The following is a 27,648-nucleotide window of genomic DNA, read 5'->3' as shown; positions in this document are numbered from 1 at the left end:
GCCTCACTCGTTTTGGACTCCAGCAACAAAATGTTCCGGGTATTGACGAGATCGTTTCCACAGGTTCTGACGCAGACTCACATGCAAATGAGATACTCGAAACACGTCTGCTAGTTTTCGAAAGAAGCGAGGCTTTTACACCATTCTACGGATGAGGAAGTCGGCTTATTGTTCAGCAAACCGAATGGAAATACAGATGTATTCCAGGTTTCTTGATCTATCACGATACATGTGTAAGCTGACTCCCAAGTATGAAAAACCATCGTAACTGTGGGCTCTGTTGGAAATGACATATGAAGTTGCGCGATTCATCTGTCAAAACTGCATTGGTCAAGGTCCGATGAAACTGGACCGACCAACCACTATTCTAGTGTGCTCTTCGGTGATAAACAAAGGCTTATCTGGTTATCTATGACCATCGCTTCTTGCATTCGACTGGTTATGGAGACTGCAATACCTTTTTCGTGATCACATTCTCTACTTGCGTCTTTCGTTTATCAGCGACTGAGGTCGATTTTTTTTTTTTTTTTTTTCATCCTCGGTGTTAGCACCGATGCTGCTTCATTGGACAATAGAGTGGACGTGAAGTGAACGTTATCAGTTGTAAAGTTCGCAGCCAATAGTCTTTGCGATAGCAGCTTTTTCAAGAGATGGTACCCTCGGGCGAGATAAACTTGCTGAAAGATATTGAATACGCAACAATGCGACGGACGAAAACTTCACAAACTTGTCTGACAACATCATTTGTGATACAGACGTTATTGTCCCGCTAACAGCATAACAGTCTCTCGAAGTCGCACTCTGTAAGCGCATAACCCCGTGATTGTATTCATTGGTCAGTTGGCCACTAGGCAACTTAACTCTATCAGTAACTCCCTCTTTAGCTTTTGTGATGCCTTTCGTAGATTCATTGTTGGAGCAGTTCCTGGAGAAGTTTCACAGGCTGATCACTTGCGCTCTCACCAACGAGCTTTGCAAAGGCTCCTTACCGGACTACAAGCTTTTCACCTACTTGGTGCAAGACCTCAAATTTTTCCAATTGGGCTTGAATCTTTTTGGCAATGCTTTAGCACGTTGTGACAGGCCGGAATCGGCCATCGTTTTGGGCAAACAGATTGGGTTCGTCTCCAACTCTGAGAACACTTACTTCTTCAAATGCTTAGACCAGCTCAAGGCTGAGTCCAGAGAAGAAATTGAGGCCCACGCCAAGTCGATGTTGAACGACAATCCACCAACACTTCCTGCTGTGCAAAAATACCTCGATGTGCTCGCTTACTTGACATTCGAACTGACCCTGTACCCTGAGATCATCACTTTCATGTATGTCATGGAGAAAGTGTACCAGGGCTGGGCAGAGTATCACTTGCAAAGAACCCCAGAGACGAAGCTGCTTTCTTACAAGCACTCTGAATGGGTTGTGCTACACAGTGGGCCAGAGTTTGGTGCCTGGTGTGACTTCCTTGCAGCCGAGGTGAATCGCGTGGGTGTTGATGTGGAGAGCAAGAGAAAATGCACGGAGTTCTTCGAAAAGACTTTGGATTTGGAAATCGAGTTTTTCGACGCCTGCTACGAATACCATGAGTAAATCTGTTTAGAATTGCTTGTAGCAAAATCCGCCGTTATGTATAGGTGTACGGATGTGAACTACCAGGGGAGGAGCATTGAAAAATTTCCAATCCGAGAATTCTACTCCAATCACACTGGCAGGCCATGATAACCAAGTACTTCACCAAAGTCTCTGTGCGGTTCAACCCCTTCTCTGAGGCCGCCAAGCCCGTCAGGCTATTTATTGGAAGAATTCCTGGCGTCCAGAAGAGCGGGTGCACAATCGACTACAAGATCTTGAATGGTAACGAGGAGCCACTCGTGAAGGTTACCTTTAAGGACAAAAACGTAATGGAGATCAATCCAGAAAATAAGAGATTTGAAGATTTGAGGGCTTACTTCGACGCCCACTCGAGAAAGTTGGCTCTCAAGGATGCCATTCTGGAGTAAAAAAAGACTTGTCGCACACAACTTTAAAGAGCAGCCCTTGTATGGGCCATCATGAGCTGGGACCTCCTAATAGTATGTCCCGGTATGAGTCACGACCATCGTTCTGTAAATAACCATTAAAAAGGCATAATACATTCGCAAGCATTCTGGTATCTGTATATTGCATGTAGTTTCAGTTGGACCTTTCCAATTTCGGTGCCACATAAAAACCCCCACAACTCCTTCTTCTTCTTCTACTCTACTATCATCAACATGTACAAGCAATTCCTCGAAAGATTCGGACTCACGATACCTGTAATGCAAGCGCCCATGGCAGGGGTGTCTACAGTGAAGATGGCCGCGGAGGTTGCCAAAGCGGGAGCCTTAGGTTCTTTGCCAATGGCGTCAGTCAACTTGATCGAGTCGACAGAGTCTGTTTTTGAGCAGATCAAGGCCTTCAGAGATCTAGCAGGAGATAAGGTCCCAGTCAACATCAACTTCTTTGCCCACGACTTCGCCAAACAGGTGCCTCCAGGTCCTGAGGAGCGGAGCAACTGGTACAAGCTCTTCTCACATGCTGGCCAGGTGAGCGAAACACAATTGAAAGATGCTGTACCCGAGTTTCACCGTATCAATGTGTCGTTCAAGGAGTTTGAGCACAAACGCCCCGAGCAAACAGCTCACTTCATCGAAAGACTCGCCTCGTGCAATGTGAAGATCGTATCGTTCCATTTCGGACTCCCGGAACCAGCTACGGTGCAACTTTTCCACCTCAACAACATGCATGTTTTTGCTTGTGTAACATGCGTGGAGGAAGCCCAGGCCGCTTTGCAAGCTGGTGTAGACGCTTTGGTGTGTCAGGGTTACGAAGCTGGTGGTCACCGAGGCAACTTTCTCAATGAAGGTGAAAACGACACCAAGTTGACCACAAAGGAGTTATTTACAGAAGTCAGAGAACTCGTGGGTGCTTCAAGCCCTGTTTTTGTGGTGCCTGCTGGAGGCATTGTCAACGGGAAAGAAGCGGGTGAGTTCATTAAGCAGGGCGCCGCAGCGGTGTCGATGGGCACGGTGTTTGTCACTAGCGCCGAACTGAGCGCTCCTCCTTATATCGGCGATGTGGTACAAGGAGCGGGAGAAAAACCTGAAACAGTAATGACCTCCTTGGTGTCAGGGAAAACCGCCCGAACCCTTAAAACCCCATTTATTGAGGCTCTCCAAAATCAATCCCTGGGAAACCTTCCTCTGTATGGCTACCTGTACTACGCCTATAAATCGGCTGCGAAATTGTTTCCCCCAGGATGCGGGTTCTACTTGGCCGGTAAAAATTACACCAAAGTCACGCCAGGCGGTAAAAGTCACGACATAGTGCGGGCGTTGTCCAGGGACATTAAAAGTGTTCTTGTCGAGGAGTGAATTTCTGTTCCGACCAATTTCCGGCGCGAAGGGCCCGCCACTATGTGTTCCTAACGGGTATTTACGGGACACTCGAAATGAGGCACCTGTTTGCGAAGGTCTTCTCACCTGATTACAGTGCGGCCCGCACGCATGCTTGAGTAATCTCAGCTCACTTATTGGTCATGAGATGAGTGGGTTGCAGCAGCGTTATGTTGGGAAGGATCTGAAACCCTTAGAGCGGTAGAGCTATTAAAGGACCCTCTTCGCCAACCTGTTTAAAGAAATATTGTTTGTCTTGTTTCCTCACCTTCATAGCGTATGCGCACAGCTCGTCTGCTTAGAATTTTGCAACCATTTTTTCACACTCGCAGAATGACAACAGCACCACAGATATACAAGGCCCAGGAGTTGACGGAAGCCCAGAAGAATCTCATCAAGGCCTCTGTGCCCATTCTTGAGTCTAGCGGTCTCGAACTCACCAAAGCGTTTTACAACTCGATGCTTAATGGGAACCCTGAGGTGAGACCTTTCTTCAATGACACCAACCAGATCACATACAGACAGCCAAAAGTGTTAGCATTTGCATTGCTCAACTATGCGAAGAATATTGACGACTTGACGCCCTTGACCGACTTCGTCAAGCAGATTGTCGTCAAGCACGTCGGCTTGCAAGTGAGAGCTGAGCACTACCCCGTTGTGGGTAACCACTTGATCACAACTATGGGTAAGCTTTTAGGCGAGAAGATCGCCACCCCAGAGTTTGTGGAGGCTTGGAGCATTGCTTACGGTAACTTGGCTCAGCTTTTGATTGACGCTGAGTTTGCAGAGTACCAGAAACAACCATGGGAGGGATTTAAGGATTTCGTGGTGACTAGAATCGAAGAAGAGACCGACGATGTCAAGTCTGTCTACTTCAAGCCCGCTGATGGCTCAAAAGTGGCAAAGCCTTTAAGAGGACAGTACCTTGGTTTCAGGTTCTTGATACCAGGCAGCGACGTTGAGAAGTCCAGAGAATATTCCATCTCTGAGTATCCAGAGTCTGGAGAATACCGTATCTCAGTGAAAAAATTGGACCAAGGTGTCATCTCAAATTACATCCATAACACGTTGAAGGTGGGTGACAACATAAAGGTCGCCCCTCCTGCTGGTAGATTCACGTACCAGGAAAACGACAAAGACGTTGTTCTCTTTGCAGGCGGTATTGGTATCACTCCACTCGTCTCCATTGCTGAGAAGGCTTTGAAGGACGGTAAGAAAGTGACCCTTCTCTACTCCAATCAACGTGCTGAATCGGTGCCTTTTGAGAAATGGTTCCAACAGAAGAAAGAGGAATACCCTCAGTTGTTTAAGTTCATCAAGCTCAATGACAATGAGAACACAAAGCTCTCTGCTGAACACTTTGACGCCTTGGACTTGGCTAACTCCGAAGTTTACATGCTTGGTCCTCTTGGTTACATGGAGTTTGTTAGAGGCGAGTTAGAAAAACGCAACAAGTCGGACATCAACTCTGAGTTTTTTGGTCCAACTGCAGTTTAAAGCATAAAGTATACATATATATATAAACTTATGAATGCATGGTTATGACTATTTACTATCCTAGATATTTGTTTGACATAGGTTCCTTTTGTTGTTTTTTATCTACTAGAGTTTGACTTTGTCTAATTTCAGATTTATTTTGTTGCCTTTTTTTTTTTTTTTCATAGTCAGAGCTGACTTCTATGAAGCAGAGTCAGCTCGGGCTACTGCGATCCTCGCGCGAAACTTCTCCACTGTTTGGACATATATATACCAATTCCGCCTGGGACTCTTTTGTGAAAGGTCGGTTGAAAATTGACCCATAGCCATGTTACCACATTCACATTACATTGTTCCTGATAAAGCCAGGCTTCTTGATGAATTTAAAAATTTAAAGGTCTCGGATCTTCCCGTTCCTTCACTTCTTATCGATAAGAAGAAGTTTATCAATAATTCAACTCGTATGCTCCTGGGCGCTAAGGCGCTAGGAGTCAATTTTAGAGTTCACATTAAAACTCATAAGGCGCTTGAGGGTGTGAGGATTCAATTGCAAGGAGATGGCAGTTACACTTCAGACAAAATCGTGGTATCGACACTACCAGAAGCATACATGGTGTTGCCGCTTGTTGATGAGGGCATAGTGAAGGACATATTGTACGGCTTACCTGTTTCCAAGCTGATGTTACCAGAATTCGCAAGATTCCAAAGCCTGGTACCTTCATTTAAGCTTATGGTGGATAACATCTCGCAAGTGAATGCTTTGAAAGAGTACGCTGCGGAAAATGGCTGCAAATGGACAGTTTATGTCAAAATCGATATGGGCACTCATAGAGCTGGCCTTGAGGAGAATACGGAAAGACTCCACTCACTTATCAGAGAAATCCTGTCGACTACTACTATCATATTACACGGATTTTATTGTCATGCTGGACATTCATACGATGCGAGATCTGGTGACGATGCAAAGGCCTTACTTGTTTCTGAAATCAAGCATGCAAATCTTGCTGCAAAACAAGCACTTGCCGTTGACCCGAACTTACAGTTACAGTTATCGGTGGGGGCAACTCCTACAGCGCATATTTCTCAGCAAGTGAAGAGTATTCAAGAGATCGAGGACGCCTTGGGTGAAAAGCTCGTGGGGGATTTGGAGCTTCATGCGGGTAATTACTCATGTTGTGATCTTCAACAGGTGGCTACTGGCCTAGTCGATTTGGAAGACGTCTCCATTTATGTTCTTTCTGAGGTAATTTCTGAGTACCCCGGGCGTGGAAACATACCGCCGGGTGAACAGCTTATAAACGCTGGAGGTATTGCTTTCTCCAAGGATACGGGCCCTTTGCCAGGTTACGGGAGAATTGTGGCCCCGGTTGAGCACAGAGAATGGCACGTAGCTCGCGTAAGTCAAGAGCATGGAGTTTTGCAGCCATTGTCCCAGAGAGCACATTTCATCCCTTACGGTACCAAGTTAGTAATAGTACCCCAGCATGCATGCATGACGGCTTCTAATCATGCGTGGTACTATGTTATCGAGAATGACATTGTTACTGACGTTTGGATTCCAGCGAAGCTTTGGTAAATCTGCAACTGAGCTCCCGCTACCTAGAATTTTTGCAGCCATAAAAGCCACACAAAGTTATCTATCCCGATCTCCCCGGGATAGGTGTGGTAAAGCGTGACTTTCAGGTGATACACAAAGTGAAATCCGAGGTTTTTCGCGCTAAGCAGAGCGACATGTTCCGGGGTAGAGGGTCACACAATGGACATGAGCGAAGATGAGAGATTCACCCTAAAGATGCATCCATCAAAAAATAATACCAATTCTGATTATGCAGTTGCTGTTAAACTTTCTCAACGCATGATCATCTTCGATTTTGTGGCACATCTCCAGTAATCTTCAAGTCACATGCCACGTCTTCCAACCATGACCAGGTGCACGGGTGTGTGACAAAAGCTGGGGTGAGCCAATCAGTGATGGAGAATTTCATATTTGTCACTCCTGCACATGACCCGCACCCGGACTAGCGCCGGGCTCACTATGAACTCTCATTAAAAAAAAATGCCACCCATATCAATCTCTACAATCTCTTCTTCTGCTAAGATCACCAATAAGCCATGTTGAAGACATTTTTCAGACCAGTAGCACGTTTGACCACGTCAAGAGGTTTGGCTACTGCAGCGCAACCAAGGATTAAGAAGTTTCAAATTTACAGATGGAACCCGGACACTCCAGAAGTGGAGCCAAAGATGCAAACGTATGAAATCGACTTGAACGCTTGCGGACCTATGGTTTTGGACGCCCTTTTGAAGATCAAGAATGAGCAAGACTCGACTTTAACCTTCAGAAGGTCTTGCAGAGAAGGTATCTGTGGCTCGTGTGCCATGAACATTGGTGGACAAAACACATTGGCATGCTTGTGCAGAATAGATACAAACACATCCAAAGATACCAAGATCTATCCTTTGCCCCACATGTACATTGTTCGTGACTTGGTCCCCGACTTGACCCACTTCTACAAGCAGTACAAATCCATCCAGCCATACTTGCAGAGAGACACACCCCCAGCTGATGGAAGAGAGAATTTGCAAAGTATCGAGGACAGAGCCAAGTTGGACGGTCTTTACGAGTGCATCTTGTGTGCCTGCTGCTCTACGTCGTGTCCTTCTTACTGGTGGAACCAGCAGCAATATTTGGGTCCAGCTGTGTTGATGCAGGCCTACAGATGGTTGATTGACTCCAGAGACGAAGCTAGTAAGATCAGAAAGGAGATGTTGCAGAACTCCATGTCCTTGTACAGATGTCACACTATCATGAACTGTGCCAGAACGTGTCCAAAGGGCTTGAACCCAGGCCGTGCCATTGCCGAAATCAAGAAACAGATGGCCTTTGATTAGGTCGACCAGCATTATTTATCAACAACGCATGAAAAGATAATACACACATGTAGAGTAGACTTTATGTGCTAGCGAGACTGTAGACAAAGGGTTCCGTTCTAAAGCACCGACAAGAGACGCCAAAAGGGACGCTTGGAGTGACAATGCCTAACGGGGTAACTTTCTATAAATGGCCTGTAGAGGGCCGTCTCAGTTTACGACAAGCTTATTGACAGCAACCATGTAATTTGCAAAACAAATAGCGAAGGAATATATGCGACAGATATAATTGACGCGGATAGAGTACCCCGAATATGCCTCGCTTATACCTAGTCTGTGACTACAGCCAATAGAGTAATGGCAAGAAGCTCGGTATTTGGGTCCGATCTGTCTTGTTTCCCACCATAGGGGGTATGAAAAGCTCTTTTGAAAATATCCGAACGATCCTTCGATATTACCATCGATTCACTCGTTCCATGCTTCCCTTCAAATATTATTCTTCCAGTGCAGTACATGTATCTGTCCACATATTATCAATCAATCGTACAACGTCTACTTGATTCAATTGCATGAAAGCTTCCTATGAGATCCCCTTCTGTTAATCTTCCCCTGGAGCTTCTTGTGTGTACGCCCTCCTCCTTGAATAGCCTCCTATCCTAAATGGTGACCCAATTCCGCATGCCGAGCTCGGGGTCCATGCCCCAGATTGCGGCATATTGTGCCTAAGCCGAGCGATTTTTGCAACCACCCCCCCCCCCACAGACCCCAAACGTTGAACGAACGGGCTGTCATTGCTATAGACAACCAAACACGTTCACTTTACCTTTCAAATCCTCTCGTCAATTGCAATTGCAGTGAAAGTCCTTTCACACTAACTTGTGGTGTTGACAGGGCTGCGTAGGGTCCCACCCAGAGTTGAACCTGTATACAGTGTGCCCTGGGGAGGGTTCCATCCTTGTGCCTACCCCAATGCTAGCTAACTCCATGCAAAGGAGGTTAAGGAGGAGAGGGTGACTCTCCACTGGCAACCACGCAGGGTAATAATGCATTTCCGAGCGATTTATCGCAATTCTCAAGTCACCCTCCGAGACAATATATAAGGGGAGGTGAGGTATCACAATCTCGTAGCTGTAGAATAATTCACTTTACTCAATTGAGTTTAAATCAATCAGATCAATTGCAATGGCACCAAAAGTTCTTTTAGTATTGTACGAAGGTGGCGCCCACGCCAAACAGGAGCCCAAGTTGTTGGGATGCTTGGAAAACGAATTGGGGATCAGAGAGCTCGTGGAGTCCCATGGGTACGAGTTGGTGACCACTTCCAACAAGGACCCCATTGGCCTGTCAGAGGTAGACAAGCATTTGCCCGAGACTGAGGTGATCATCACCACTCCTTTCTTCCCTGCGTACATTACGAAGGAGAGAATTGACAAGGCCCCCAACTTGAAGCTTTGTGTCACTGCCGGTGTGGGCTCCGATCATGTCGACTTGAACGCAGCCAATTCAAAAAATATAACCGTGGCTGAGGTAACCGGCTCGAATGTTGTCTCTGTGGCCGAGCACGTTATGCTGACCATCTTAAATTTGGTAAGGAATATTATTCCATCGCATGAGATGGCTATTCAGGGCGGCTGGGACATTGCCGGTTGCGCTAAGAACGAGTACGACTTGGAAGATAAGGTTGTTGCAACAGTTGGAGCAGGCAGAATCGGCTACCGTGTGTTGGAGAGAATGATTCCCTTCAACCCCAAGAAGCTCTTGTACTATGACTATCAGGAGCTTCCACCTGCTGCAACAGACAAGTTGAACAAAGCTTCGGAGCTTTTCAACGGTAAAGGCAACATTGTGGAGAGAGTTGAAAAATTGGAGGACATGTTAGCCCAAGCTGATGTAGTGACCATCAACTGTCCTTTGCATGAGAAGTCGAGAGGCTTGTTTAACAAGGACACCATTAGCCACATGAAGGATGGCGCTTGGTTGGTTAACACTGCTAGGGGGGCCATTTGCGTGGCTGAGGATGTCGCAGAGGCCGTCAGTTCTGGTAAGCTCAGAGGATACGGTGGCGATGTATGGTACCCACAGCCTGCTCCTGCTGATCACCCATGGAGAAGCTTTAGGAATAAGTACGGTGGAGGTAACGCAATGACCCCACACATTAGTGGTACCTCGTTGGATGCACAGGCCAGGTATGCTGCTGGCACAAAAGCAATTTTGAAGAGCTACTTCGAGAAGACTTTCGACTATCGTAAGGAGGACCTTATTGTGATTGACGGTGACTACGCCACCAAGGCCTACGGCCTGCGTAAATAATTTTTAAGTTTTCCTTGTTATTGACCAATGTAATGAAACGAAAGATGAATCACAAAATGTATCTTGACATTTCCTCAATCAGGACGAAATCAAAGTACTTTTCGAATGGTGATAAGCTGCCCGATTCCCAGAGAATCTCTGTAGGGATCTCACTAATAGTAGAACTGGTTGGCAGGCTCGACGAGTAACCAGTTACAGAAGAAAAGTCCAACTTTTCCAAACATTCTTCAATCAATTGATTGCACATTCGAAGATTGTTTCCATCTACGATGGAATTCTTAATAATTGCGTCTGGCTTGGAATAGTCCGGTGATGAAGCACAATCAGTAACTTTTCTTGTAAGAATACTCATTCTGTTCGCAGCAGCGTACTTATTCTTCATTAGATCGTACATGCTGAGTACAATATGATTGCATTGTTGGAGTAGGCTTAGGTGCTTTTCAATTTCGTTAAATAGCCCGCGATACTCGACATTAGTATTAAGAAGTATCTGGTGATCTGGCAGGCTCCTCATCGAGTTCAATTTGTGGTTAAACCGAACTAGCGCTGAAACGATGAATAAGCTGCACTGGCAAAGGCATTGAATAAATGGCCCACAAATGAAGATATCTGTTGATCCACTGAGAATCGTCATGGACTGGTTTGCGAGTTCTGGTATCAAAGGGAACAAGACGGACGCAAATTTTGTGATGACCTTATTTTTGTATGTGATTGCCTTGACTATGTCTTCTTTCTTGATGTAATGATACATAAAATGAGTGTATACACCCACCAAGAAATAATGCTCTGTCAATAATAGCTTGAGTGTAGTATATTTTATAAAAGAATCCTTGATTGTCAATGATGGAACATTAGCGGTCTCCCTAAGATTCTTCTGTAGGTCGTCATATATCTCCTCCAATTTCATCAACGAGCGTTCTAGTTGGGATATTTTCACATTTCCCGAAACCTTCCCCGTCATCTTTATGCAATCTGTAAACGCCAATCTCGACCTCTCAAGCCAATGAAAGTGTTCGATAGCCATCTTCTCGCTTTCGTCATTGTGACCGCTAGACTTTTGCGGTCTGAAGATGGGTAAGCGCACATCAAAAGTTTCAGGAACTATGCTCATTAAGTTTCCTGAAGAAAGAGAGACATCAAGATCGAGGAAGACAAGAGTATACCATAGCTTTTTTTGTAGTAAGTCTTTCTTCTCGTTGAAATCCGGTCTGTCGGTGTGCCAATCTCGGTTGAGCCACAAGTTATACGCCATGTGGTTCAGAAGAGATGCCAATGTCATGGATCGGGAATCGTAACTTGTCGTCTCTGGGCCCACAGTAGAGTAGACTCGTAGCGCCACTACTAATTGAAATGCCTCAAAACAGATGTTGCCTGTGACATTGTATACACTGAGACATTGATTCGCCAACTCAATGAAATCCGGGCCTATATTTTGGGAGCTAAGGTAATCAAGCTCTTCTTTGCTGTTGTGGAAGCAAAAGTTCAGAACTCTATTCGACCCTCCCGTAAGTGTGATGAAGGAAATCCTTAGTACAACTAGTAGGATCCCATAAATAGCAGGCGATGACCCATCGTTACCTGATATTATAGCTCGCAGTTCTTCATCTGGTCGTCCACCTATAAGATTGGAAATAGACTCACGAAAATCGCTTTCATCGAGTATTGGCATGTATGGATATGCTATTTTGAAGAACCTATCAATAAGCAAATAGATTGCACGGACACTTGGCAAAGTGTTGTATAGCTTCATTCGTAGTGTTTCGTCAGGGCCCTGAACATGAGGCTGTTGGAAAAGACCCACTTGCTTATCTAACGAGTGAAGATAGAACGACGGGGCCACACCGTCGGCACATGCTGGTCGTTCTTTACCTTGATAAAAGCTTTTGAAGATCGGTAGAAGAGAATCGTCCATAGAGACTAACACGACCCATTTGAATGGACCCATGTATTTCCATGTCTGGTTGTCACGATGGTCAATACGGCTGATGGCATCATGAAAGTTTATTGTATCCTTCGGATCATCATCTGACAAGTGAGCCATCGGATGAATACCATTTTCAAAAAGTTGCTTCTCCAACGTTGCAACTCTAAGTCTTAAAGCGTCTGTGACTTCATCGGATTTCTGATCAGGTCTGCCTAGAGCATCGCAATATGGATTGCCAGCCTTCACACATGCTGTACATGGAGACTTCTTATCGCATCCAATTTTTCGCTTTCTGCAATATGAGCAAACAACTTTGAATCTCCCTCTCGCCATTTTAGACTGCAATGTTGTTGCGGAGGTAATATAGATTCTGCTCCCGTTATGAGACCTCCCCGATTTTTCCGGGATATTTCCGCCCTATACTCAGGATGACGCATATGCACATAAAGAGATACGAGAGTGTTTTCTAACGGTTACGTTTAATAAATAACCTAATAAATATTTTCGGATAAAGGGACGTCAAAAAACTCTTTATATGCTGAACTCTCGAAACCTTGAAAAACACGATTGTCAAAGTAATCAGCAGTTGTACCTGAATGCTCCAGAGGAGCTTGCCTTTGACGAAGGGTAGTAAATTCAGCTCGGTCAATACCTTCTCGAATTATGTGATTGCTTCCTTCCAAAAACAGGGAGGACGTCCTGATGTAGGCTTTGTCTCCAGACGACCCTTGAACACCTTCGAGCATACCGTGAAGTTGTTTATGCCCAAAGTCAAGCTTTTTCACAAAAGAACTCTTGTTCTTCAACTGACTGTGGAAATTCCCAATTATCACCAATACCTCGTCAAGGGTTGCAACGTACTTTTCCAAAGCCTCATAAAGGTTACTGTACCTCGGATCAACCTTCATTCTACCTTGGTGATTATTGTTGCACTTCATGGAGGCGAATTGACTCTTGTACTTAATCGACAAGCTAACAAGAATAAATGTGATATTTTTGGTGCAATTGATAAACATTGACATGGAGAAGAGATCCGTTGATCCAGCAAAAGGGTTTCTCACATGTCCAAGAAGCATAGGCAACAATGGTAGAATATTTTGCGTCATAGAAGTTATAAGCTTTGTTTCGGCATTAGCGGCAAGACCAAACTCTTTCTTTTTCAAATGATTGAAATAAACGTGGGTATAAACGCCGAACAAGAAGTACTGTACATTCAGGAGAATGCAAAGCAAATGATTTCTGTAAAAGGAATCACTTTCATTTACAGGATCCAGACGGATAGCTAGTCGGATCTTTTCATGAATTTTGGCTTGGAACTCTTCTAGGTCACTAACTTTCTCCATGAGAGTTTTGATTGGTACGTCACCGGCGAGCGTACCGGTTAATACTGCTCCCTCGGCGATGAGGTTACTGAATTTGTGACGAATTTCAAAGCTTTCGATGAGAATGCGCTCTGTCTCGAGATTATTCACGTTTGAAATTGCCGGCTGAAAGACGGGTAGTTTTATGTCGTAAGAATCAGGATTGTTCGTGACAGTGCTTCCTGAAAACGCTGCATCAGTTGCATCCAAGAGTAGAAGTGTGTACCATATCTTCTGAGAGAGCATGTATTGTTTTTGGCTGGCATCATCGGAACCAAGACCGTATGGTTCACGATTGATTCTACGGCAATGCGCCATCAGGTATAACATCGCACTCAAGGTTCGGTTATTGAAGTCGGATCCAAAACCCTCTGGATTCACCTTATTGTGGACGCATATCAAGGTGAGAAGTTGAATAGCCTCGAGGGTTACATCCTCAAACAAGTTGTACTGGGTCAAGCATTTCTGTGCCACCTGAGCGAATTTATCGGGAATGTTGTAATGCGATAAGTACGTCATCGAATGCTGCAGAAACAGAGATGATGTGACAACTTTGCACTTATAGTCAGTTAAGGATAAGTGGGCCAAGCGAAGCACCATAAGTAGAATTCCAAAGTTAAAAAAATCCAACTCGTCATTTGCAAGGACATGGACTGGCTCTTCACGTAATGTTTGTGGACCTACCAAACTGGCAAACAGTGCCCTTACGGTAGATTCATCGAGGACAGGAGCATAAGGATACACCACGGAAAAGAACCTATCAACGAGCAACCATAATACCTTAGTGTTCGGTAATATGTCTTGCATTTGTTGCCTTAAATGAGCCAGACTCTCTAAAGGTGAGCCGGAGAGCAATCCCTGTGACAGATGATTTACTTTGTGTTGTATCTGGTTCGTTTTAATAGGTAACATCGTTGGCTTGTCTTTGAACATCGCTCTCACCATGCTATGAAGCACGGGATCCAAGCTCACCATTAGAATCCATCTGAAAGGGCCCCAATCTTTTAGATAAGGAGGCAGCTTGGCGTCAGGTACCTTCAACGGCACACTGAAGCTAATTTTTGCCTCGGAGGATGCTTTGAGTTCAGGAACGCTCTGGATCACTTGACTGCGTCGTTTTGCAGTATTACGTTTCACGGCTTCCTCGAGCGCCATGAGCCGCTCCTTAAGCATAGTCACTTCATCGCGTCCATCTGAACCAAGCTCTGACTTGAATACCTTGTTATGTTCACCGGCCCTGTTGGTAGGAAAGTTTTTGGCGAACTCGCTGTAGTCGCATTGAGCTTTGAACTTAATACATGCTGAGCAGGGCATTTTCATATCACACCTGATTTTTCGCTTTCTGCAAAACAGGCATACCATTCGTATCCGTCCACGGGGCATTTTTGAAGAGGTTAAAGTTATGAAATCGGTTTACAATTGGGAATTTAAAAAGGATCGTGTTGGTTTATATTATGAACTGACGCTCTTGCATCCTCTGAATACCCCGTTTCTCCGTACACTCCGCCGTGAGTCCGCCGCTCACTACGTTGACCGTATCTCTGCACTTTTTGTCGCACCTCACAAGGCATAACGGAATCCGTCGTTCTCGAAATCAGTGAGGCCCTTAAACCCATTCAATACAGCCTCTTGCTTCATTCCCTCATTTTGTTCACCTTGTGCTCTATCTCTTCTAAAATTCCTGGCTCTCAAGAGGAAGTAGTAGCCAATTCCTAACGCAATCATTCCTGAGTAGCAAGTCATAAGACCAATCATAGCAGAGTTGTACTTGGGGGCTTCCTTAGCATAGAAGATATTGGCCCCGATGATGTTCCCTGCCGCATACATTGTGAACCAGCACCCGTTAGTGACGACTTTTTTTGTAGTACCACCAATGTTGGCATTGATGAAGATCCACGACATGATTACTGGACCTCCAATGATATATTGCAACCACGTGCAGCCAACTGAAGCCCACTTATCGTCTTCAATGACATGAATTCCAATGAGACCAGAAAAACCTGGAAGACAAAGAAGTACAAAAAGTAAACATCGTATGTTGTCGACTTTCAACGCAAGGACACCAGCCGCGAGTACTATGATGAATTCAATGGCTCCCGTAGGCATCTGTAAAGCCGTTGCAGCGAGGCCATCAAAACCAAAACCCTTGATTAAAGCCGATTGGAAATTTGACACTCCGCCATTGATAATTCCACAACCCAAACCCACCAAGACAACGATGTACACTCCAATATCAGTGGCAGCCTCCAATGCCTGTGGCCATTTAAATTGTTTGTCTTTAACACCTTGGTTATTTTTGGAGATGTATTTGATAAGTATTGCCCTCTCACGTTCAGTGAGAAACTTAGCGGAAGCAGGACTGTCTGGAGTAACCCAGAGAAAGACAATGGACCACACAAAGTTCAAAAGTCCAATAACTAAAAAGATTAATTTCCATGAGGCGATAGCAGGCAGGTGAGAGTGGCCAAGACCAAACCCAAGGAGTCCTCCTACGATGGTTGCAACACCGTTGAAGCTCAAAAATGTACACATTCTGAAAGGCTGGTCCTGTCGAGAATAGAACATACCACATATCATCATACATGATGGGGAGATTCCTGCCTCGAACATCCCAAGAACAAATCTGACAACAAGCATTCCAGCGTAGTTCTTTGTGCCAATATGCGCTATTAGAATGATTGCCCACACAAAGATCATGATACCGGTGTATTTTGCAAGGGGAACTTTTTGAATAATGTAGTTGGAAGGCATCGCCCAGAACAAGTATCCAAAATTGAAGATAGCAGCAACCCATGAGTACCTTTGTCCATGTAGGCCCAAATCTTCCTTGAGTGAGTAAGCTGATGCATAGTTTAGGCTTAGCTTATCTAGAAATTGTAAAGTGTATGTGACACAAAGGATCGGCACGATTCGAAGGTCAACTTTGAAACGTATCCCCTTGATCTCAGATTCAAACTCTTCTTCTGGAATTTCATTTGCCTGCTCAAAGAGGTCTAACCCAATGATATTTTTGTTGTTGCTGGAGATAGCTTCCCCCAAATCCACGGAATTCACTTTAGAGCTCGAAACGTAGATATGAGGCTTCTCTTTGGAGTGTAGCGACATTTTTATGTTAAAGAAAGATTGCTTGTAAAAAATTTTGGAAGAAGACGCTCATCGCCTATTTATGTATTTTTCAAAGAACCACTCTATATGAAATTTTATGCATAACCACCCAATGCTTATCGTTCTGCACAACGCGCCTTCTCAAACCGACATGCCTAATTTGGTAACCCGAGCCCGCTATCTCAGTATTGGGTATGGAATTCCATCACCCAACTGATAAATGCGGAGGAGTGCTTGAGGCGCCCGAGCGGAGGCAGACTGGTTAGCTTCATCATTCACTAAGTCTTATGCTTTATGCGTTCTCGGCAACAATATCTAGACTCTGGCCACCCCTCCACGTAATTGACCTTTAACGGCCAACAACGAGCGGCCGATCATAAAAGCATTCATTTCCAAAACAGTATCTGATCTTATCTAAAGTAAAATTTGGAGGTTGATTTCTTGCGCTCCTGTTTTCCACTTGTGGAGGTAGTAGTTGCATGAGTGGTTCGGTCTTCCTCGACATTCGCATCACTATTTGTCTCTTGTTTCAGCTGGTGAGCACGGTGGGGGAAGTATACAACATTAATGGGTGGAAGGTAGTACACACTCAGAATAGGGAAGTATCTATACTTCGTGTGCTCCCCTTTATCATTAACGAATGACTTAGGATCCAAGAGATCCCCCAAATTGGTAGCCAGTGCAGCTCCACTAGGTGTGGGCGTATGTCGCCTGAAAGCGCTTTTTGGAGCTGTTAGTTCGCTTGAGCTGTTATCGCTTGGAGAGTCTGGAAGTCTAGAATTCTTACTATCTGGAGGACGCTCATGCTGCTCAGTCAGTCCACTCGAGAGTACGGGCAGAGCATTTCTCCCAAATTCGTTTGGCTCTTTCTCGGAGAGGACGAAGCTGGATCTTGAGATAGCTGGACGGCTATCTATCAGGACATCGCCCCTCTTGTGATAAAAGGAAGGGTTTCGACCTCTCACAATAATCGGAGAGCTCTTGAGCTCTTTAACAATCACTTCTTTTTCCTCAACCTCATTTCTCAATTCAGCTATTAATCTGATAGAGAAGTTGTTGAATGTTTGAAAACTGACATGCATGCTATTCGATGTGGCTTCCTTGAACTGTCCTTTTCTAATCGTGAAGTAATTGTCTCCAGAACTGTCCGCAATAGAAACTTCATGAGAGCAATCCATCAGGGCTGGATAGACAGCGTCTGCAAATCCTTTGTTACTATCTTTCATCGACTCTTTCTGTGTGTTGATGAGCACGGGTATCGGTTTCGCATCCTCGCCATTTGCAAAAGCCAAAACGTCTATACGAAATCTCTTTATGATGCCCTTGTTTGGTATGGCCAACAAATTCCCCTCACCTGATCTTCTGAAGTTGACACTGATGCGAATAAAATTCCTCCTGTAGCACGAAATGACTTCCGCATTGTACTGTTCGTCTAGTCGTGGTATTTCCCTGGTAGCGGATATGTGGTTAAAATTGTCGTGATTATTTGTGTAAAAACGACCCGTAAGAAACCCGCGGAAGACTATGTCCACGGGCTTGTTTTCATGATCAACAATTTGCACACTGGGTCTGTTTGTGGCAGGATGTAGATCTAGGAGTTTTTGAAGTTTCTTCGGATCGTAGTCGACCTTAATTGATGACACCGTAGCTTCTTGGTAAGGAGGTGGTGAGTCGGGATCTGCATCACCACGTTTGGAAGATTTTTGTCGCCTTTTTCTTAGCTTGAAGGAAGAGGAATCACCATTGTCTGAGTGGTTGGAAGAAGCGGGCTGAGTGTCCTCCTGTTTGATTTGCATGGTATTGTGTCGTTTGATACCCCGATTTAAATCTCCTCGAGTCTGGAAGGGATTGTGTTGTAATTCTGGAGTAGCTGATTTTGGGTGACCAAAATGCTGGGGCTCATCCATGTCAACATGTAAACCTTGCATTGGCATAGCCATACTAGGGTTATTCATGGACGGCTGCGGGCTCATACTGCCGTAATTCATTCCATCGAATTGTCCGATAACGGTCAGAGGCGACCATGCTGGTTGGAATGGCATTACGTGTTGGGTAAGATACTGTTTTTGATTTTGATGGTAGCGCAGCGGAGGTTGCAAACCGGCGGCTTCAGCAGGCACAAAATCCTGGTAGTGCAGTGTATGTGACAATCCCTCTTCCTGAACACCAGGATGTGGCAGAAAACGGTTGCTGCCGAATTGATTGACATAATTGGCCATATGGTTCTGGGTAGGACCCATGTTCATTGTGTAGTAATTGTCTGAATTGAATTGCAGCAATGGGTCTTGATCTGTCATTTGCATATTCATACCGTTATTTTAGGAAGACATTTTGGGCTCATCAGTCTGGAAAAGAGCCGCGTGGAAACCGTCGTCTTCTTGTTTCACCAATGCATCCTGGTTGAACGTGGAGAGTGGGTGCAATAGATCTGGAAGAAAAAGCGACGCTAGATCGTCCATTTTCTCCTTCTGCTCCTCCATCTTGACGGAAACTTCTCGACTTATATAGAGATGGAATGATGCGAATCTCAGCTGTGCTTCTTTGTCTGGGGCCAGGCTTTTTGGCGATATGGTGATGCTCACCTACGTTCGGTTTCCTGTGTACAGAGGGTGATGTTGGAGGACCCTCATTTCTGGGGTAGCAGTGAAACGCAAAAAAATAGAAGAGATTTCAGCAAAGGTAAACAAAGGATAAATCAAATTAGGTATAGCGCATGGTTGGGATGAATCTCAATGACAACTCTAAAGCTTCCGCCTCTTGAAAACTCCGAGATCGTAATATACAGACATGAAGGATCCTCGCAGGTGAAATGCGCCCATAAAACAGGACCAGTTTTGTATGTGCAATGGCGCTAGACAGAAAAGAGGAAGCAGGAAAATAATGAGCATGCGTCGATGCCATAGATCATGATAGATCTCACCATGAAATGAAATGGGCTGAAGAAGGTCCAATGTCACGTAGACTTGAAGGAGAATGGACTAGAGAATAACTATATCATTATTTTTTATTTGTTATGAAAGAACAATGAACTGATTTCAACAATAAAGGTCGTTGGTGTTGAGAGTGATCGATCTCGCAACTTTTTGCAACTTCCGCGAAAAGTCGCTTATGTCTAGTGAAACAAGTTCCACCTTTTAAAGTGAAACTGTGCATATTGAAAAGAAAATGCAAATCCAAAAATTCGTTTACCCATCGAATCGCCTACTAATTTCTAGGAGGTAAAATTCGTGACCAAAGACACGAAGACCGTGCTTTAACCTCTACATATCCTTGCAGCACTTGCTAGATTTGGCAGCGTTTCTGAGACTATCGATTCTTAGGCACCTTGCAAAGCTGCATCGATGCAGTAAAGGCGTCCCCAGACCCTTGACTGATTTTGGAGGTCCAAAGAAGTATTTAGAGCCTTCAAGAAAAACTATCTTGGATCCTTCTTGCTTCAAAATAGTGTTAAAATAGTAGCTTGAGTGCGGAATAATCGCGCTCAGTTAGGTAATGCGGGTTCCGTCATTTTGATCTCACTAAGGTGCAAGTAATTTTTTAACATTATTCTATTTACAGTCAACAATGGTCAAACAGGAACCCTTTGGGGTGGAGCAATTTATGGACAAGTATGAAACCGCCATTGACTTCAATATGGGCGAGACTTGCGTTGATTCTCTCAAGATGAGTGAGATTCTTCCTCCTTCAGAACAAGAGTCAGTGGCTCAGAAGCTCCTCGACACTAAATTGACCTACGGCCATATCAAGGGATCACCAGAACTTAAGAAAGAGATTGCCGCTTTATATGATGATTCAATTACCGAGGAGAATGTCGTGGTCACTAATGGTGCAATTGGGGCCAACTTTTTGCTATTTTACAGCTTGGTGGAGAAAGGTGACCATGTTTTGGTGATTGAGCCCAGCTACCAGCAATTGAGCTCAGTCCCCAGGATGTTTGGCGGTCTGGTTGATGTATTTCAAATCCGCTTGGAGGACAAATATTTACCAGACCTTACTCGATTGGAGGACGAGATCAAGACTAATAACACGAAGCTTCTTGTCATAAATAACCCCAATAACCCCACTGGATTTGTGTGGGGTGACGATGTGATGGAGAAGGTAGTGAGTGTCTGCAAGAAGCATGGTGTGATGCTCATGTGTGATGAGGTTTACAGGCCGCTCTACCACGAATCGGAAGTCGTGAAGTCTGTTGTGTCCTTTGGATATGATAGAACCGTGTCCACAGGCTCAATGTCAAAAGCATTTTCCATGGCAGGACTTCGCTTGGGATGGATCGTCACGAAAAATTTGAAATTAATTGAGTCGATCTACGAAAAGCGAGACTACAGCACTATAGCTGTGCTGGTAGTCGATGATATGTTGGCGACCCTAGCATTGCGCAACAGAAATCAGATCATAAAAAGAAGCCACGAGATCTGCAAGAGAAACCTTGACGTGCTTCAAAATGAAATTGACAAGCTGAACGGGCTTCTTCAATGGCAACGGCCAAAAGGTGGAAGCACCTGTTTCATCAAGATCAATGCTAATGTAAACACTTTTGCAATGGCAGATGAGTTAGCAACCAAGCATAAAGTTTTGGTGGTGCCTGGAGAGCTCTTTAACCAACCGGGTTACATTCGAGTAGGATTTGGTAACAATGAGAGAGACATTCGAGAGGGACTCAAGATATTACTTGCGTGGCTTGCAAACCACAATTGAGATATTCACATTACGTCCGAGTTTTTAAATAGCCTCCTTTGTTGACGTTGCCGTTTCTGTCAAACGTCAAGCGAACATTTACGATGCCACATTGATGTAGATTGATGTAGCGCCTATTTATAGCTCTCTCGATGCGATGTGCCGCAGGGAAGGCAGCAGCACGCTAATAACCAGTTTGCGGCTGTCTTCGTGACACTCAAAGTTCTTGCTTCGTGGGGCTCCTCTATTTTTTAATGATCAAATTTTTCCTCTCAACCGACCCTTGTATAACACATACCTGCTATATGAATGATCTGTTAGGGACCCGCAACATCTCTAGAAAACTTCGGATTCACCACTTATACGAGCCTCCTGCAGTTTGCAGCCTCGAGGTCGGACACTACTTCTAAAAAAAGACACCTCCAAAAGTTTTTACTTATCGCCGTACGCATGGAAACCAAAAGCTAATCGGCTTGTCAAGTATTACGTAGATACTTTATTTCACAAACAATATCTCCCCCTCTGCAGACCTGCACGTCTACATGAGCTATTCTTATTTTGTGTTTTTGTCCCGCTTCATATTTGTTTTCTATTATGGTCCAGGTCGAAGAGACGTCACTCACGCAGTTTTTAAGTGCGCTTTTTCCCCAGCCCCTAGTTTCGTGGTTCATTTTCTCAAGTCTTCTCGCACCAAAACCGACAGGATCAAGCGCTAACTGACCAAGAATCATCTCCAGCTGATTCCTGAGCTTTCGTTCGCAGATTATTCTTAAGTGCTGTTTATTTTGTTTTAATATTATTTTTATTTGTTTTTTTTATTTATTTTATTTTATTTTATTTTTTTTTCAATTGCCTACTGTTGCATTAGTGATCTCATCCACGAACTTTTCAGTGTTGCGCACTGATCTACTTTCCCCTTGGTAACGAACCTACTGACAGCTCTTGCTGTTGCCACAAAACTTCAACGAAACTCCTATATCTCAACCATGCCTTACAAGGGAAGAGAAGTCAACAAAGTGTATGGTCAGGACTTCATTATTGATCTGCGATTCAAGATCGTCAAGGAGATTGGTCATGGAGCCTACGGCATCGTGTGCTCCGCTAAATTCAGCTCACCCCAGGGCGACGGCAACTATGTGGCCATCAAAAAAGTCACCAACATCTTCTCCAAGAAGATTCTTTGCAAAAGATCGCTTCGTGAGATCAAGCTTTTGCAATTCTTTAGGGGTCACAAGAATATCACTTGCTTGTACGACTTGGACATTGTCCCTCATCCGGTTACCGGTGACTTCAACGAGATCTACCTTTACGAGGAACTAATGGAGTGTGACATGCATCAAATCATTCGCCTGGGCCAGCCATTGACCGACTCGCACTATCAGCTGTTCATCTACCAAGTACTCTGTGGACTCAAATACATCCACAGCGCTGACGTATTACACCGTGACTTGAAACCGGGAAACCTTTTAGTTAACGCTGACTGTGAGCTAAAGATCTGTGATTTTGGCTTGGCCAGAGGCTTCTCCGAAGACGTTGAACAGAACTCCCAATTCATGACTGAGTACGTTGCCACCAGATGGTACCGTGCTCCAGAAATCATGCTTTCTTTCTCCAATTACACAAAGGCCATCGACATTTGGTCTGTTGGCTGTATTTTGGGTGAGCTTCTAGGGGGCAAGCCTCTATTCAGAGGCAAAGACTATGTGGACCAATTGAATCAGATCCTCATGATTCTCGGCACCCCTAAGGAGGCCACCTTGACAAAAATTGGCTCTGTAAGAGCTCAAAATTACGTACGCTCGTTGCCCATCATGAGAAGGGTGCCATTTTTTGAGCTCTTCCCTAATGCTAACCCTTTGGCTCTTGACCTTTTGGAAAAGATGCTTACTCTCGATCCTCACCAGAGAATCACCGTGGACGAAGCATTGAAGCATCCATACATGTCTGTTTGGCATGACCCTAATGATGAACCAGAATGTAAGGTTAAGTTTGATTTCAAGACCTTCGAAACTGTTGACGACATCGACTCAATGAAGCAATTGATTGTCGAAGAGGTTCGTAACTTCAGAGAATTCGTGAGAAAACCCATTCATGAACAGCATCAAATCCAGCTCCAGATGCAACAGCAACAGTTGCTCAAGGAGCAACAGCAAAATAATGCTGGGATCAATATGATTGACCAAAACAGTATAGCTAACGATAACAATGCGAGTGTCGTGACGGCCCAGATGGATCTGTTCCAAGACATGTTCAATACGGACTACACAATGAACAGCGCCGGCGTGCTCACTTACCCTGATCAGTTACTGAGCGATAACGGTGTTTTCTACGATTCAGTCCCCAAACCAGAGGAGCTCGATAATTTTGCCCATCTTGATGAAAAGAGTAGCAATCCAGAGCTTTTTCTGCTAGAAGAGGAACTTGGTTTCGGATTGGATCGCTCAGGCACTTTCAATTCTTAAGTCGTTTCCGGCACCAAGGTTTTACAATATCTTAATTATATGGATGAGTGCCTTTTTAAACTTTTGCATGATCATGAAAATTTAATATACTAGAATGCTAACCATGCAGACCTGCTGATTTATTCAAGACTGTAGCTGAAGATATCTCCGCTTCTACCAAAAATGAAGAACCGCTCTGGCGTGGCCAGGTAATTTTGGATTTTACCATCCTTGATAAAATAGGATAGATCAATTTCGAGGGAAGGAATCTGGATTGAGGGAAGTTCCTCGTCATTCACAACCCTGTGTATGATGGCGGTGTATTTCTTCCTGCCATCCTTGGTAACGTTTCCAGACGAGTAGTGCTTCTTCATACGAATTTCGTAGAGCCAGCGATACAACAGAATGACGATTTTTTGCTTCTCCTCATCATCCTCAATCGAGTGTGCCAGGGGCTGGGGGCTTGGGCTCAAGAGTTTATTAATTCCCATATTATTGAACGAGGTCTTCGCGAATGTACTGTCATCGTAGTGCGATAACGATCGGGTCCTAGAATGTTGTGCTTTTGTCACTGTAATGCTTGCAGGCAAGTTGCCTGAGAATGTTTTTGTCCTGTTGGAAACAGGCAGTGAAGCTTGAAATGTACTTGGATGATCCGGAAGGTGCTCTTTTTCCTTCGTCTTTTTCTTTCTTCTAGTCGTAAACCTCCCTCTCTTCACCCTCGAGACCGCTTTGCTATCGAAATCCCAAACGATGACTTTGCCATCAGCTCCACACGAAATTAGCTTATAGGCATTCGAAGAAACGTCGTCATGTGAGTCTAACTTGCTCATCTCCCATTCTTGAACAAAACTAACTTTTTGAACAGTGTTTGTATGACCTTTGAGACGACTAACTATAGTCATATCCTTGATCATGGGTGGGAATTGAGCACTGTGCTCAGCAGATGCATCATGAGCATCTTCACGACCGAGCTCAAAGCTTGCGGATGTCGTTGCGCTCTCTGTCGCTGACAAGAACAATGAAGACGGAGCATGATTGGGAAAGGAATTACCGCTATTCACGGTGCCACTGCGGGACCTGCCACGCAAATGATTTGACCTTTTATTTGCAAGTCCATTGATGTTATAATAGGTCATTTTGAAAATCTCAATCAAATCGCCTTTACCACCTACGACGAAAAATCGATGATCTGGGGAAAACTCAATGTGACAGATGCCATCTTGAAAATAACTGGCCACCACATCAGAGACAATCAGATGATTGTAGAAATTCTGTGGGTCCCCGTAATTTCTATTATGTGTGTTCAAGAGATCAATTAAGCGTACCAAACCGTCATCGGAGGCGATTGCAACAATGAAGGGATTTTTCATGAGACTGGGAGAGGGTACCATTGTATATGGAATGGTGCTCGCGATAGAAGTTATTGGCTTATAACTCATTTTGAAATGCCCAATGATATAGCCTGGACTGATTGGGTCATCCGGATCGGGGCCTGATTCTTTATTGAGTGGACTCAAGTCAAACTTTTTAAATAAGGTAATGGAACTATCATTACCTACTTCACGCTTGATGTATGGCGCTTCTGAGTCCTCGCCCAATAAATTGAGGATAATGACTTCACCATTGGCAAAGCCAGCTATCACGAGCAATTCAAATTTTGTATGAGCAATGGCTGCCAAAGACGTTACTGATACATTGCTCCAAGAGGCATCTGCGCTTTCATCTCGTGCTTGCTTAAAGCCAAAATTGTCAAAATATCTATAAGAAACCTGGCCAAGATTAATAGCAAGAATACCGCCGGTATTGAAACCTAAAATTAACATCGGATCTAATGTTTCTGAACACACGAGAGTAAGAATGCTCGTGACTATCAAACTTGCATTAAGCTGCAAGCGTAGCAAAGGTGTTTCAATGACCTTTTTATATGGCTTACATGTTGTTGTAAGAGTAGTGGACGCCTGCTGTTGTTGCTGTTGTTGTGATGGTTGCGGCTGCTGGGAACTCGTTGGCTTCGAGTAACTAGGAAGCAGATTATCAGCTTCTTCTGAGAGCGGAAAAATCGAGGAGGTAGCATTGAGCTCCTTCGTTCCCTTCATCTTATACTCTTGATCAACGGCAAAGACGTTAACGACATTCACATTCGCAGATACAAGTAGTTTCTTGGTGGTTGGAGACCTCACAATTGTATGATAATTTTTGGAGTCAAACTCTAGAAGCCTGTGAAAAACATTTGGCAATAGCTGGCGCTGAGATTTTTTCGCCGATTGAGCGGACCCTCCCAACTGGGGGTGGGAAATAAAGTGAGGACTGTGGTCAGGAATTGCGTCGAGCAAAGAGTGGAAGCTGCTTTTCGAGTCTGCTTCCACCTGTGAGGAGCCAATACGCAAAAACCTATTTAAGCTTGAAGTAACACTCCGAAACGAATTTCGATTACCTGACTGTTCACTCAACTTGTCATTGGCAAGCACTATCATTGAAGTCAAACAGCCTGGATTCATGTGCACCAAGCGGTATGGATCTGGTATTAGAGGGTTCAAATTAGCGCCAATATGTAGACCTCCGTCCTGCTTCATTGTCCCCTGCTGAGCACCCACAACTTTAGAGAATATGTTGGTGACGTGGAAAGGCAAAGAGATGTAAGTGGTGGACTCAACGTTCCTGTGCACGTCATGCTGAAATGGCGGTCTGGATACATGCAAGTATGTGGGCTCTAGTCTGGCCTTAATTGAGGTCGGGAACGCAGAAGAGCTCGTAAGTGGCCAATTGACTTCAGCCAATCTATCAAAAACCGACTGTGGAACCTCACTTGGAAACGCAAAATGAATATTATCATCAAGCGCCAGCAACCCTGGGCAAACCGACTCAAGAAATAGCTGCGCTGGCGGTAGCTGCTCCTTAGGAACGTTTATCAGGGTCATACTTGCAGCAGATATTGGTGCTACTCGTATACTTCAAAGTGAAATGCCAATTATTATCAGCAATCGTTTAATTCAATAAAATATGGATGTATAAGACGTAGCTGTAAATGAGCTAACTTTTGCAATCGACACACAACTCAATCTCTTGAGTGTCAATCTGGTGTAGTTTCTGCAAGAGTAATCAGTAAAATAGGAGGTCTATAGTAGTGCTGACTGCAGGACAGACCATAGGAGTGAGGTTTTGGTTACGTTTGTAGTTAGAGATGTTATTGGAACAAATATGATCGTCGAAGAGATTTATAATCGAAGTGATACTTTAGCAGGAAAAGAGATCGAAATACTGTCGTTATCGTACTCAGCTTTGTCTATATCGAGACATTTGCAACTCGAGCTGGCCCCATGACAAGCAAAAGAGTTAAAGTAATTGGAAACGCAGCTGGCTAATCAAGTGATAAATTCATTTTTTTTTTTATTTTTTTTTTTTTTTTGTTTTCTCATGATGTAGCCCTTGTTGCTTTAAGAGCAATACTAATTATTGGTGAATAAAATTAATCGGCACTGCACACGAGCGGTCCAATATGTGCTTTAGTGATGACTGAGGTCCTTTTATCAACTTTTTCTTTTGTGCACATCCCAAGATTAGAAGCAAATGGTTGTTCATTGCTGAAGCAGATGTTTTAGTGACCTCAGTGCTTATTGGAAGGTGTCAATTAGTGATTTTTCTAGATATCTGGTACGCTATGTCTCACACGTTACCTAACCGTGATAGTCCCATATAACCACCAAGTGGTCATCTACGTCGGAAATCTCGAAACTAAATTGAGAGAACAAAGACCGGCAAAGTGAAAAGTCCCTGGCTTCGATTTGTCAAGATATTCTCGATAGCTTTTGAAGTCTAGTAGAAAGCAGGAACTTAGCTTGTCTTTAATGCAAACATGGCTCAAGACTGGTCACTGCTATCCAATGGAGCTGAATAAATTGAAGCAGTTCACGAACATAGAGCTTTTCAATTCATGCCAGAAGTAAAGCTATACCCGTTGCATCCAACTTAGGATCTTGACTAGAGTGACATTTGTCGCTGAACACGTGATTTTCACGTGTTATATTGCACTTGGAGTCTCACTACAACCCTTGAGACCGCGACATTGTCGCTC

At 44.3% G+C, this 27,648-nt stretch overlaps 14 protein-coding genes across 14 annotated transcripts; 9 read left to right on the top strand and 5 right to left on the bottom strand. All coding sequences in view use genetic code 12, as the record gives it.

Moving 5' to 3' along the window:
• Positions 1-892: 892 nt before the first annotated feature.
• Positions 893-1,585, top strand: CJI96_0000536 (uncharacterized protein; the record flags this gene model as incomplete). Its single annotated transcript, XM_029034761.1, has 1 exon — positions 893-1,585. The coding sequence occupies one exon, from the start codon at positions 893-895 to the stop codon at positions 1,583-1,585; it is 693 nt and encodes a 230-aa protein (XP_028890003.1).
• A 125-nt stretch (positions 1,586-1,710) lies between these two features.
• Positions 1,711-1,995, top strand: CJI96_0000535 (mitochondrial 54S ribosomal protein mL53; the record flags this gene model as incomplete). The annotated part of the gene is made up of 1 exon (XM_029034760.1): positions 1,711-1,995. The coding sequence occupies one exon, from the start codon at positions 1,711-1,713 to the stop codon at positions 1,993-1,995; it is 285 nt and encodes a 94-aa protein (XP_028890002.1).
• Positions 1,996-2,247: 252 nt separating this feature from the next.
• Positions 2,248-3,387, top strand: CJI96_0000534 (putative nitronate monooxygenase; the record flags this gene model as incomplete). The annotated part of the gene is made up of 1 exon (XM_029034759.2): positions 2,248-3,387. One exon carries the CDS (start codon positions 2,248-2,250, stop codon positions 3,385-3,387), a length of 1,140 nt encoding a protein of 379 aa, XP_028890001.2.
• A 354-nt stretch (positions 3,388-3,741) lies between these two features.
• YHB1 (flavohemoglobin) lies at positions 3,742-4,905 on the top strand (the record flags this gene model as incomplete). Its single annotated transcript, XM_029034758.2, has 1 exon — positions 3,742-4,905. One exon carries the CDS (start codon positions 3,742-3,744, stop codon positions 4,903-4,905), a length of 1,164 nt encoding a protein of 387 aa, XP_028890000.1.
• A 307-nt stretch (positions 4,906-5,212) lies between these two features.
• Positions 5,213-6,460, top strand: CJI96_0000532 (D-serine ammonia-lyase DSD1; the record flags this gene model as incomplete). Its single annotated transcript, XM_029034757.2, has 1 exon — positions 5,213-6,460. One exon carries the CDS (start codon positions 5,213-5,215, stop codon positions 6,458-6,460), a length of 1,248 nt encoding a protein of 415 aa, XP_028889999.2.
• A 536-nt stretch (positions 6,461-6,996) lies between these two features.
• On the top strand, positions 6,997-7,776 carry SDH2 (succinate dehydrogenase iron-sulfur protein subunit SDH2; the record flags this gene model as incomplete). Its single annotated transcript, XM_029034756.2, has 1 exon — positions 6,997-7,776. The coding sequence occupies one exon, from the start codon at positions 6,997-6,999 to the stop codon at positions 7,774-7,776; it is 780 nt and encodes a 259-aa protein (XP_028889998.1).
• Positions 7,777-8,937: 1,161 nt separating this feature from the next.
• On the top strand, positions 8,938-10,065 carry FDH1 (formate dehydrogenase (NAD+); the record flags this gene model as incomplete). The annotated part of the gene is made up of 1 exon (XM_029034755.2): positions 8,938-10,065. One exon carries the CDS (start codon positions 8,938-8,940, stop codon positions 10,063-10,065), a length of 1,128 nt encoding a protein of 375 aa, XP_028889997.2.
• A 49-nt stretch (positions 10,066-10,114) lies between these two features.
• CJI96_0000529 (Zn(II)2Cys6 transcription factor) lies at positions 10,115-12,322 on the bottom strand (the record flags this gene model as incomplete). The annotated part of the gene is made up of 1 exon (XM_029034754.2): positions 10,115-12,322. One exon carries the CDS (start codon positions 12,320-12,322, stop codon positions 10,115-10,117), a length of 2,208 nt encoding a protein of 735 aa, XP_028889996.2.
• A 158-nt stretch (positions 12,323-12,480) lies between these two features.
• CJI96_0000528 (fungal specific transcription factor domain-containing protein) lies at positions 12,481-14,664 on the bottom strand (the record flags this gene model as incomplete). Its single annotated transcript, XM_029034753.2, has 1 exon — positions 12,481-14,664. The coding sequence occupies one exon, from the start codon at positions 14,662-14,664 to the stop codon at positions 12,481-12,483; it is 2,184 nt and encodes a 727-aa protein (XP_028889995.2).
• Positions 14,665-14,910: 246 nt separating this feature from the next.
• DAL7 (Dal7p) lies at positions 14,911-16,455 on the bottom strand (the record flags this gene model as incomplete). Its single annotated transcript, XM_029034752.2, has 1 exon — positions 14,911-16,455. The coding sequence occupies one exon, from the start codon at positions 16,453-16,455 to the stop codon at positions 14,911-14,913; it is 1,545 nt and encodes a 514-aa protein (XP_028889994.2).
• A 410-nt stretch (positions 16,456-16,865) lies between these two features.
• REP1 (Rep1p) lies at positions 16,866-18,752 on the bottom strand (the record flags this gene model as incomplete). Its single annotated transcript, XM_029034751.2, has 1 exon — positions 16,866-18,752. The coding sequence occupies one exon, from the start codon at positions 18,750-18,752 to the stop codon at positions 16,866-16,868; it is 1,887 nt and encodes a 628-aa protein (XP_028889993.2).
• A 1,267-nt stretch (positions 18,753-20,019) lies between these two features.
• CJI96_0000525 (uncharacterized protein) lies at positions 20,020-21,153 on the top strand (the record flags this gene model as incomplete). Its single annotated transcript, XM_029034750.1, has 1 exon — positions 20,020-21,153. The coding sequence occupies one exon, from the start codon at positions 20,020-20,022 to the stop codon at positions 21,151-21,153; it is 1,134 nt and encodes a 377-aa protein (XP_028889992.1).
• Positions 21,154-22,118: 965 nt separating this feature from the next.
• On the top strand, positions 22,119-23,594 carry MKC1 (mitogen-activated serine/threonine-protein kinase SLT2; the record flags this gene model as incomplete). The annotated part of the gene is made up of 1 exon (XM_029034749.2): positions 22,119-23,594. The coding sequence occupies one exon, from the start codon at positions 22,119-22,121 to the stop codon at positions 23,592-23,594; it is 1,476 nt and encodes a 491-aa protein (XP_028889991.2).
• A 119-nt stretch (positions 23,595-23,713) lies between these two features.
• On the bottom strand, positions 23,714-26,494 carry CJI96_0000523 (uncharacterized protein; the record flags this gene model as incomplete). Its single annotated transcript, XM_029034748.2, has 1 exon — positions 23,714-26,494. One exon carries the CDS (start codon positions 26,492-26,494, stop codon positions 23,714-23,716), a length of 2,781 nt encoding a protein of 926 aa, XP_028889990.2.
• Positions 26,495-27,648: the final 1,154 nt, after the last annotated feature.

This window comes from Candidozyma auris, chromosome 1 (genome assembly GCF_003013715.1).
Source record: "Candidozyma auris chromosome 1, complete sequence".
In the NCBI taxonomy this organism is placed as follows: Eukaryota; Fungi; Ascomycota; class Pichiomycetes; order Serinales; family Metschnikowiaceae; genus Candidozyma; species Candidozyma auris.
This window is presented reverse-complemented; position numbering and strand designations above follow the sequence as displayed.